The following is a 12003-nucleotide window of genomic DNA, read 5'->3' on the forward strand; positions in this document are numbered from 1 at the left end:
TTCTTTTGTCTCTTTAATTATTGCACTCTTCTGCAAAAAATAAAAATTCTATGTTTCCATGGAACTAAAACAGATAAAAAAATGAGTCTTTGAACTGACTGGACGTTCCCAAGCCTTTGCTCTGCTCTCAGTCTGTGCTCCCCTGCTGCTCTGTTAGCGCAGAAGGTAAAGAGGCTGTTCGATTGGGCCTGACAGAAATGAAATTAGTGGAACCAGCTGATTAATTCATTAGCAGAGAGGTGAGCGGTGTGAGTGTGCATTTATACTCCGAGATGACAATGCAAAGGTGAAGATTGTGTGGGGGCATTAGTTGTGGCCCCCCTTCAGAGGGGCCATGCATAATAGCAGGAGGTCAGATGTGCATGTGTATTGCAGTGTGATTGGGAAACCATAACGTTGTGTGTGTGAGAAATAAAGAGTGAGATGAAAGGTCAGACGGGACTTCCACAGAGTGTGAAAGGGGAGCTGTTTATAGCTTTTCATGGGTGGGGGGAGTCGATATTGTCTGATGCTTTTATCATGGTGTAAAATCCCTGCAAAAGCTTAAGTAAAAACAAAACTACTGTGCATGACATGCAGCAAAACAAACATATTTGTCTGAAAAAAAGCTGAATGATACAACAAACTGAATCTTTTCAGCTCCCTGAACTAAAAGAAGCAGCTGAAGATGATTCCCTTACAGTTTTTCCTTCTCTAGCTAAAAACACACCATGAGTGTCTGCATCCCACATGCAACTTTATGGCTCCGTGTCTGCTGCACTCAAACCAAATGGACCCGTGTTAAGGCCACCTGGATAGTAACAAACCAAAACGAACACCTCCACATTTGCCATATTGCCCTCTTAAAAACTTACCTCCGTTAGGCATTCTTGCCTTTTTTTTTTTCACTGGTCTTTGAATATTGCACTAGTATAAGCTGCTAAGTTAATGTGTCACTTACTCCACATTAACTTTTGGTGAAGTTAACTGGATGCCCCCAACAGACAGCTACATCTAAAAGGCGCTGCAATATAAATCCACGAGATTATGTAAATGTCTTGATAAAATGAGAGTTTTGCTGCTGCTATTAATACCTGCTTGGGTTAGCTGCTCAGAGGAGTATGTTTAAGGTGATCAGGGTGAATGTGGTGAACTGTTGATAAGGAAGCAGCAGTCTGCTTAAATCTGCTGCTGTTCTGGACAAAATGAGAGGAGAAAGAGAGAAATATTTAATAGTGAGGAGCCCTCCTCTTGCCTGCGGGCCGTTTGAAGTGTAGATGAAGTGCAGGTGGTGAGTGTTTTTCACACCAAGGATGAGACACAGTAGAGAGTGAGGTGAAATAGCCTCTTGCTACAACTCTGGACTGAACAGGAAGACTTTAACACCGACCTCTGCGCGAAGTAATAGACCCCATTCTCACACATGTATTATGGGTAATCACAGTAGACATTTGAGTCCATCACATCAGTCATGAATTCAGCTTTTGCTTTGAAGCGGTGACTATCATCACATACTGGTTTACTCAGGATGGCTGTTTGAAAATTACCAAAAGCTGTTCCTCTGATTCTGAGAGGAACAAGGCCTGGAGCTATGCCCTCTGCCTCAAAGTGCCATATCATTAACCAACCAGCTATAGTTAAACTCACCCAAAAAAAAATCCCCTTTCTAGTTTCCCTTTTTTTTTCTCTCATGTATAAAGACCAGAAGATGCTAAAACCAGGTAATGTGGGCTTTCTTCCCTAGAAGCGCAGTTACAGCTGTGTCCACTCCCCACACAGATGGAACTGGCCACTCTTGAAGGAAAATGTCAAAGATCCCTTTCTGCTCCCTCTGCAAGAATTTCTTACAAGACTGGAAAGCTCAAAAAGGTGTGGTAGGAGAAGGCCCTGTGGTGTTCTTCTGGGACTTGCATAAGAATGGCTGTCATGTGTCCTTATGCAGCAGTCCAGCATCTAAAGCTTAAATTTGCAGAGTGGCAGAAAATGACAGAATAATACCAGCAAACAATGCTGACCAAGTCACTCTGACTGTGTTTTGGACTTAGCCTGCTGAATATGTCTGTGTTCAGTGGAAAATTGTTCAGTTGAACTTGGAACAGACAACACATGGGTCTTAATTGTGCTGGCAAACCTCCTGTTGAGAAGAATTATGACTAACCTTAGGGAGTGAGTCCCACCTCAGAAAAAAACCAAAGGGAGCGTTAATAGTCTCTGGGTAGGGGTCATGGGTTGTGGGTTGGCTATAGGTTGACATCCCAGCCGGTACTAACTCACTTATAACTTGGACAGTTAGACACCTGGTAATTTCCGCTGCATTTTATAGATACCTAAAGCAAAAGGACCAATAAAACACTAGCTCCGACAGCAATTGATATAGTTCCACAAATCTCAACAATGTTTTCAAAGTCTGTCATGTATTTCAAGAAGAATTATAAAGATCTTAAATTCCCTCTCCAATCATCTTTTCCATCAAAAAATAGTGGTCTTTAAGGAATTTAAATAATGAATATGTCATCAAAAAACCTGTGAGGTTTTCTAGGACATGGTTTCCGCAGAGCAGCAGTAGTTTGTTCGAAATATGCCTCTGAGTTGTGGACGAGACTGTCGGCATAGAGCAACCCTGCCACTACTTCCCATCATCCGTATGTTTACAATATTGCGCGGTGCAACAAAAGTGGTAATCCAGTTTGAAGCCAGATTCCAGATCAGAGGGGGGGAAAAGGAAGACGTACATCCAGTCATCCAAAAGCAGATGCAGACAAATGGAGTGCAATAGGGACATTTTATGTTCTACATTACACCAATAAGCTTTTCCAACAGCATTGTTGTCTGCTATTGATTCACAACTATTTGAATAAACAAATACTCCAAAATGCCATTTTAAGCTTAATTTTCTTAATATATACGTCATCAGAAAAAAGCCACAAGAACATGTTAAAAACACCAAAAACACAATTTTTATTGGAGTGGGTCTTTTCTTATTTGTTTCAGTTTAACAAATCAAAAAAATACATAGCTATGATACAAAGCAGGGACTTTGCTCCAATCAAAAAAACAAAGACATTTTTCAATCTTAAAACTTCTTTGTCAAAGTGTGTCAGTGGTGACAGAAAAGAACAGGGTGATGTCACACTTTGTAGTCTTTTAAATGCAAAACAATTAAAAATACGCTTAAGTATTTCTGTGCAATTATGGCATTACTCCTTTTTTAAAAAATCTTTTTCACTGCTCACCTAGGTAAACTGCACTCCCAACAACACATGCACAAACACACCCCTGTCCCTGTTACCAACCAATGAACGCACTCCTGTATTACGCAGATGTACCACCCATACTGCTCTCCCAATGAGCACCAAATCTCTTGCTGACTCTATTTTGCTCCCCGGTTGTCCCCCTCTTCCCCCTGCTTCCCTCATTCTGCTTGGCTAGCTGCAGACAGCAGCAGAGTGTGTGTCTGCATGGCGCGCAGGCAAGACACCCTCACCCTCCCCTGCTTGCTCTCAACAGTTTGTGTCAGAGACCTGCCATCTCGCAAAGCCCCTCTGGGACTTCCAGATAGACTGCACACACAAATATCATGTCTACAAAACAATCATTTTTTACGTACACAGACTTTGGTGGTCCATCAAATTTCTGTTTTAGAATCCCCTCTTACAAAGCTAAAGGTATTAAAACAACTTAAAAAGATTTGTTTAAATGTTTTATATGAATATATACCGTAGATACACTGTTGGGTAAAAACCTAAAACTCAAAAATAAGGTGTGTGCAAAAATTGCATATTTTAAAGAGTTTTTAATTTGATTCAATTTGTTTTTAAGTACTGCTTTTAAACTAGATGACAAACACAAAATCATTTAATACTACAGAGGCTTAGAACTAAATAAAGGAAAATAATGACTCAGCTACTGTATATGAATGCACTTTATTCTGTCATATTGTTGTAATTTGTAAATCAAGATGCGTGAAAGTTCACTGGGTGAAAAGAACCCTTATTTTCATCCATGGTCCTTTCCTCTTAGCGGTCACTCTGTATCATCCACCTCCCGGTGCCTGAAGGCCCCAACGGGCCAAACACAGTTGCTGCTTATCTGCCTGTGAAATTCCAGCTCGGTGAATCTTTCCATGCCGCCATTTGAACCATGAACCATCACTGTGTGTGCCTGAGTGCTCTCACAGGCCCGTGGCGTCTGGAAAGTCTGTCAACTCTGTTGCGCACTCTGTCTCTGATCCAAATCCACTCCGTAACCTAAGCGCCACCTGACCGCTCCTCCCACAGCATCCCATACCCACTCCCAGCATGTCGTCATCGACTCCCCCACCATCCCGAGTGCTTTATGCCAGTCCACACCAATGTCAGGCTACATCTGTTTAACATGGCGGCGGCCTTTAGCATATGACTTGCAGACAGGCTTAGATGAGGCCTTGATACCCAAATCCTGTCAAGGTTGATGAACTGGAACAGTTGTTGTCGCTCATGTCGTTATAGTTTCTTTAACTTATTTGTTGAAATATGAGCAAAACCATGAACACTGTGGCGTGTCTGCATCCCTTCCCTCCGCCTGTGTGTATTTCCAAAGGAAGTATTAGAAATTCATACTTCCCTCATGGGAGGTAGTTTGAGGCTGCAATGGGCCCACTGGAGCAAAAAAAAAAAACTCTCTAGTCTTTGTATAGAGATTTAACAAATGCCAGTATAGAGACAGCTATTTATATTTGTTTTATGAATAGAGCAGAAAGAAATTAACAATTGTTTAAAAACTGAAGATTTAAAACAAAAAAATAACAACACTCTTAAAACATTTAAGTTATTTCTTCCACCAACCTTTTTGGATTATTCATGTTGGAATATATTTTTGAGTTATTTTTTGGAGCAATACAAAAATTTTTGGGTATAGTGGTTTTATTTTAACCATACTTATTGTTTTATCTTTTTTCCTGAGTTTTTTTTTTTGCTGTTGTTTTTTTTTAAATTAAAATATACCATTAAAAAATTAATATTTTTTTATAAAACGAGTTGATTGAAAAACTAATCCATGGGATATGTTTTACTCTATGGAGTTTTTGATGTGAATTACCTTAATTCATTTTTTATTCTGTTATTTTGATTTAAATTTGTATATTTTCCTTTCTTTTGATAGATAGATAGATAGATAGATAGATAGATAGATAGATAGATAGATAGATAGATAGATAGATAGATAGATAGATAGATAGATAGATAGATAGATAGATAGATAGATAGATAGATAGATAGATAGATAGATAGATAGATAGATAGATAGATAGATAGATAGATAGATAGATAGATAGATAGATAGATAGATAGATAGATAGATAGATAGATAGATAGATAGATGACTTCGCTTTTGTTTTGCAAATTCACTTCCCTGCCTCTTGAGCACATTTCCGATTAGCGCCTGAATGGCCAGTGTAATGGCCAAAAAGCCACCATAGAGTCACTAATACTTCCCTTTGTTAGTTCAAATGAGACCCTAAACACATTTGTTATGTGATTTCCCTTTAAATGTCATGGAAATGAGTCCCCGAAGTAAGCGTGGACACAGCAGCGTCCACGCAATGAGTGCTTCTCAGGCCACACAACCAGGCCTCGCGGCACCGCGAGCGCACCGGACAAATGCCTTCCGAGCTGTTTTGAAGGAACTTTAATCATAAATGTTAGTCTTTTTTTAACAATATAGGCAAAACAATTAAAAAAGAGTGTGCTATTTTCGCTAATGCCATACATAACCTGAATATATGCATTTACAGCCTGAACAGGAATCTTTTTAGGAACTTTTTTTCTCTCACTTTTTGAGACAACCGCAGCGAGATGAACAACCCTTTAGACCGGGACAACAGGGATGAATCAGCAGTTGGGTGACAAGTGACAATCCAAAAACAGGCACAGGAAAGCTCACGCGGAGGTGTGATCTCACCAACATAAAAACACAGACACGCAGTACAAAGAGCTCACTTGTGTGTAATCACTCCACGAAATATCCAGAAATAGAAAAATATATAATAAATTAAGAGGGAAACCCTGAGCCGCACAGAATGTGCGTTTACCCTGATCTGTGACCAATCCAAGAAAATCAGAAACTTTCCGTAGATAAGTACATTCAAAAACAGCTAAACGTTTATTTAAATTTCGATTTAAATATTTAAAAATGGCTTTCACTTTGATATTAATAATTAATTATTCCACTAAGTTCCATTTGACCTCGGCAATCATGAGGATGCCTCAGGAGGAACGGCGCTAATGTGCGTGTACACCCACTGGCCTTTCCTGGGGAAGAACGTCCCTACATTCGTGCCCTTCACTTCCTCCCCGCATCACAGGTCACTTCCAACGAGGTAAGCAAAGCGCCCCTGCGCCGCAGAGGACTGTCATCGGAGCAGTCCGTCAGCTCAGCCACTGAGAGCAGTTAAAAGTTCAGCAGCATAAAGGCCCTCAGCGGAACTAAGTTACTCTCACCCTCAGCCCGCAATCGACGAAAAGGTTTGTAGGTATAGTCATGGGTGTTTGTTTTTCTAGACTTCAAAACATGTGGAAATGCTGCATTCAAGCAGAGGCAGTCAGACAGTGCTTGGTGCGTAATAGACAAAAAAAAAAAAAAAACACACAATTTAAAAGTGTTATGGTGCGCTCCACACGGCAGATTGGATATGAAAAGGGTAAACGTGTGTGTGCGTAAAGTGCGTATGGTTTGTTTTATATTTCTGCAAGAACAGAGTTGACCGAGCGACCCTAGGACGCACCCGATGCGCCCGAGGAAAGCCGCCACGCCAGGCTGCGAGTCTCCCCGCACCTCTCCAAAAACAAGCCTCCACGGTGGCAATAAATCATCCGCCTGCATTAAAAGCTTAAGTAAACCCCCCAGTCAGGTCAGACGGCTACAATTTACAATCAATTATGCAGAGGATGGATTGCTCTTATCGAAATTCATCAACTTCAAGACAATGTGCAGCTGACCTTGTGTTATTGACAGAAAACTAATACAATAAAAGAGGGGGAAAAAAACTAAACACCGAACTCCTCCTGACTCTTTTCCGCCCCTTCTCTCGTTCTTCGTGCACCTTTCCAGCCCCCCTACTTTTTCCTGCACAACAACGCGCTCGTCTATTCAAGCCATGTGTCCCAACTGGGGTCCGGTGACCCGCAGGGGTCATCGAGAGATCCAGGGGGTCGCTGAAAAAATAAAAATAAAAAGTTCTGCTCGTGACAGCGTTAGAGCTCCTGTTTAAGACTGTTTTCTCTGCGCATCACAGATCCGTGCCTGAGAATGGTAAACAACAACGTTTATACAATTAAAAGTTTCCCTATTTGGCTCTTCGTTGTTTTTCTTAAGCTTTTGGTCCACATGTCGTCCGTGGAGAGGAATGATGCCTTCACGGGGCTCAAAGTTAGACGCAAACATGGATTTCTTTATGTTTTCTCTTTCTTTGGTGAGGCGATGAAAAATACTGAACGCATGATGAAGGAAAAGCTTTTTTAAAAGTTAAATAAATAAAAAAGGAACGAATATATACTTTCTAAATGGATGTACAGTCTTTTTTAATTAGCAAACGTCTCTTACATCTTACATCATTTTCAAAGCTTCTCTTTGATTTTACAGTAGACTCGCTGTTCAATGTAAAATGAAAAAAGCGCCCCCCTTTTTTAAGCCATGACTTTTTTACTAATGCAGGGGGAAATAATATGCAAAAAATGAACATTTTGAACGTTTATTGTACAAAGTGAAATCACCAGACGGAGAACCGTGGGAGAAGATAAAGAAATAAACAGAGAAAGAGGCGCGTTACTGAGCTGGTGGCACACTGTCCTACTTTCCTGCTGGCACCGCGTGTGCCAACCGAGAGCCCCGCTTCAACCCGAGCATTCTCAGTCCAGGCACGAGGCCTTTTTTGATTTTAATTCAACTGTTCGTCCCCACATCGCAAGAAAAGGGAACCTTAAAAATTAAAGCAAAGAATTTTGCTGAGAGAGGGTGTTTCTCAAACATTAAGTGCAAGCGGGCCGTGCATCACTTCAAAAATAAAAATAATTGTTTTATATTGGTAATGAATCAAATTTAACACGGACATATCTGTTTAAACATATCATAGTTAATGATCATTTTTACTAAATTATTGCAGTTGAAAACTTTATGGAGAAGTTTGAAAATCATCTCTTGCGTTCAAAACCAACTTTTCCAAAAGGGGAGCGTCAATGATATGCAATCCAGATGTCAAAAGGCCACAGACTCAAACAACCCTAAAATACACGCAGCCGACCTGAGGGAAAGTGTGTGTGTGTGGGTGAGGGGGGGGGGGGGTCCGACTCCCCGATGAGACAACACTATGTGGAGCTAATTTCCTTGAAGTGACAAGGAAAGCTTCAGCAAACGCAATACCTGATGTTTCCAGAGGAGAATCCACAACTCTCATTGACATGGATGAGATTTAGCTGCGCATAACAATAAAACTGCAGCGGGCGCTGCGCCTGGCTGCCGAAAGTCAATAACACCATCAGTGATCCCTCAAAAACAAGCCAGGTGGTCACTTTGAAAATGAACCGTTGGCTTTAATTTAAAGAAGATCTCTGTGGAGACCGTGATCCGCCTGGGAGAGGCTCCCAGGCGGATACACATGCGTTTGGGGCTGCGTCTGCGCATCTCTTACCTTCCACCGCCAACACCACGGACAGCAAGGAGACACATAAAAGCAGAAAGTAATCCATTGTCATAAAGCGATCTGCTCGGTCATGGAAGTCGAAACAGACTGAGGTTGGGAGATGTTATCCTGGCCGATCTGACGCTCTGCGCACCCAGTCCGAGCCGTGTCAAGCCTCCTTGGTTAGAGTTATCCCCATTCACCAAAACTCATATAGAAGACAGTTCAGAGTGGAAAAAATAGCCTCGATGAAATAAAAAAAACAAAACAAAATACAAAAAAATCAAAAACAAAATGATTTAAAAATAATGCGTAAAAGCAGAAGCCCTTCTCGCTTTTCAAGGATCTCCAAAGTGACTTGTTAACCCACACAGCAGGCAAAGGGCGCTCCCAGGCTCCCAGTCCCTTCCCTGCGCTCTGAGCGAACAAATGCAAAACAGGTAGTCCGGTCCGTGGTCACCATTCAGGTAGTATATCCAGAGGGAGCCTGTCATTAAAAGAAAGGGGCAGCAGCCTGCCCGGAGAGATCCAAAACGCTTTCTCTGAGGTCAGAGTCCAGTCCTTCTGCTCCCATATGCATGCGCGCAGGCTCACGTGCGTCCACGAGCGAGTGGTATTCCTATAAAGCAGCAGCCGCGCGGTTTGCAGATATTTATTCCCTGAGCGAATCTCTCGGCTTTGGCGGCTGCGTTCACCGTCTGCTCCGGTCGGATCGCGCGCTGGAATGAAAGCAGCCGGTGGAGGAAGAAGGAGAAGAGAGAGAAGGGGGTGAGGGAGGCAGGCAGACAGACCAAGGGGCACCGGGAGGAGGAGGAGGGGTTACAGTGCAAGCAGCTGCTGGGGAAAATGCCTACCTTGACAATCACTTAGTGTCACATTTATTTTCGGGGTTTGAAATAAAGAGGAATTCCTGCATTTTAAACTTGTGTTCTAGTGCCATATTCTCCAAAACCTCGAACTTCCTCTTTTCTTTTTGTTTTTCCAAAAGAAAAACAAGTTTTGTTTTTCTAGCAAGTTATTGTCAAGTTTCCATCTATTTAATCTACACAATCTATAATTCTATATACAGCTTCATCCCAGAATGAAGCTGCTCTTATTTTTTCGTTTCATTGCAACTTTTGCCCCACTCACTGCCTTTCATTCACAGGGTTCTCACCCCACGTGAAGGAACGGACACACAGCGCCCCCCTGCGGATTCATTTCCTCCCCTGTGACCGACGCAAGTTTCTGTCGAGCTCTTAACTCCTTAAAAAATACATTTAAGTCAAAAGACAACATAAAGTTCCAGTATGATTCATCTATAAATAAATAAATAAATAACTTTACTTTATTGTTTAAAAAACCTCTCTCATCCTAATAGTTTAGTTTGGATGTGACACCATCTGTTCATGCTTATTAATTTATTTTTGATAAAAACAAAGCAAATTAATACACAAATGCAAAAATGCTAAGCTTTATTTGTGAAATAGTAAAATAATAAAGCTTAGAATAGGAAACCTAATAATCATTTTTGTCTTTAATTTTAAACGTAAGTTTTCTCTTCAATCTATAGAGAGAAAAAATCTACAGAAGCAACAAAACAAAACAGACCGAATAGTTTCAAAATAACTATTGAATGAAAAATACAACTTTAGAAACTAGACTGGTAACTCTCTTTTCATCATAGGAGAACATGAAGTAATTTTTCTGCCACCAAAATGACTTTGGTGAATGAAACTCTAAGTTCCCTCCATCTCCTTGTTTAGCCTACCTCCATATCCATTATTTGTTTAATTATTAGTAAAATTGTGCATGGATCAGTAAAGGCGTAAAACGTTTCCGAAACATGACGTTTTCTATTCAAACAGCAGCAGAAAACAGTCACACCTTTTGGGGGTTTTAAAGTTCATCACAGCGCTTTAATTGAAGGGAAATGAGCGTTTGGTCTCCCGCACAGACTCTGTGATCTGCGGGGTGATTAGCAGAACTGCTGACAAAACAAAAGGCAAGTGAATTCCCCACAACTGTTAACACGCACGTGCGTGCCGAGCAGTCATTTGCCCACTTTGTTTAGTGCTTCAATTCATCAAGAGTCGCTCGATGCTTCTATAATGAACTTGGAGAATACATCAGAGCGATGACAGAGTTCTGTGTGGCTGAACTTGGGCAAATGTAACCTCTCTGCTCGGTTGCAGGTGTGACTTCTTGATTTTAAATGATGTTGAGTTCACGGCTGTAGGAAAATGAGCCACCCTCTGCGACATTACTTTTAATGTCATTTACAATGTTTTACTTTTTTCTTACACGCCACAGTAAATGTCAGTCTGGAGCTGGTCGACTTTCTTGTTTAAAGAAAAGAGAAGAAAAATGATTTATCTTCTGTGTGTAAAGAAGTGTGCAGAACTTTTTCTTTTTTTTGTCAATGTTCAAATGTTTATTTAACTTCATGGTTTTGTCATTCCAAAGCTATTAATTGTAAATAATAATAATAATGAATTACAAACTGAATCACTTTTATTCACTATTTAATTGTTTATCTTATAAGAGAAAAAATAAGTTGCTATTCTAATACTTTTTCTGAAGTATTTTCCTGATTTAAAAAGTGATTAACAAACTATAAAACCACATAATTGACTGTTTTGTTATAAGAAAGTTGTGAAGCAAAAAAATAAATAAATTGTGAAATTCAGTTTTTATATATTTTTTTCATTTTGATGTATCTTTTTTTTTTTAAAAAGTAGTACTTTTGTTGTGAGAGACTGTGGATTTTTTTCAGTTAATGTGACATTTAACTTTGTTTTCTTTTTCTTGGAGAGGTGTTATGATGAACTAACAGTGTGTGTTAATGTAAATTCCCCAGAGAATAATCAAATTACTGAATGAATAGAAGCCCAAAGACACACTAACGTCTGCTGGTTTTATCAATACAGCATTTTACTGCATTTCCTCCAAACATTTGTTTAGAGGTTCTGCCCCCTTTTATTGTTCTTGCTGCTATGTGGGGGCAGACTCACTCAGGATGTTGTAAAAGGGCATCCTAAATCTACTGAAAAAAACAGTCTTACTGCAAAAGTGAAATTAACTCCTTTTTGTTTTTATTTCTTCTTATGAAAAAAAAAAACCTTTTGCATAATTTGTCATGTTAGTATTTGTCTCCTTGTGTTTTGCGTTTGCACAAGACAAGCAGGGAAACATGAAGGGCTCCTTCGTGCTTCGGGGTTAAGTCCCACTAGCACAAAATTTGTCTGTTTGCAAGATGAATTCCTCAATAGCTCGTAAAAATATGCGCCTTCTAAAAGGAAAATCATCCCACGAGTGAAGCGACGTGGGTAAGAGGATCTGAGGCGACTTCAAAGAGGACTTTCTCATTTGTTTCCAAAACCACCGAAGCC

The 12003-nt window shown here is 40.3% G+C and overlaps 1 protein-coding gene across 8 annotated transcripts in view; it reads right to left on the reverse strand.

The window, feature by feature from the left end:
* Nucleotides 1-9401, reverse strand: part of ephb3b (eph receptor B3b) — a 52828-nt gene extending 43427 nt beyond the window's left edge. For 7 of the 8 annotated variants that reach the window (XM_011473975.4, XM_011473973.4, XM_078946556.1 and 4 more), the window contains exon 1: nt 8642-9400. In XM_011473975.4, the coding sequence (XP_011472277.1) occupies nt 8642-8705 (64 nt within the window). In that variant the 5' untranslated portion in view covers nt 8706-9400. Of the gene's footprint in view, nt 1-8641 lie in introns of all 8 variants that reach the window. The other variant, XM_078946555.1, reaches the window with a different exon arrangement.
* Between the last annotated feature and the right edge of the window lie 2602 nt (nt 9402-12003).

Source organism: Oryzias latipes, chromosome 4 (assembly GCF_053564925.1).
Source record: "Oryzias latipes strain Hd-rR chromosome 4, Olatipes_Hd-rR_3.1".
NCBI classification, from domain to species: Eukaryota; Metazoa; Chordata; class Actinopteri; order Beloniformes; family Adrianichthyidae; genus Oryzias; species Oryzias latipes.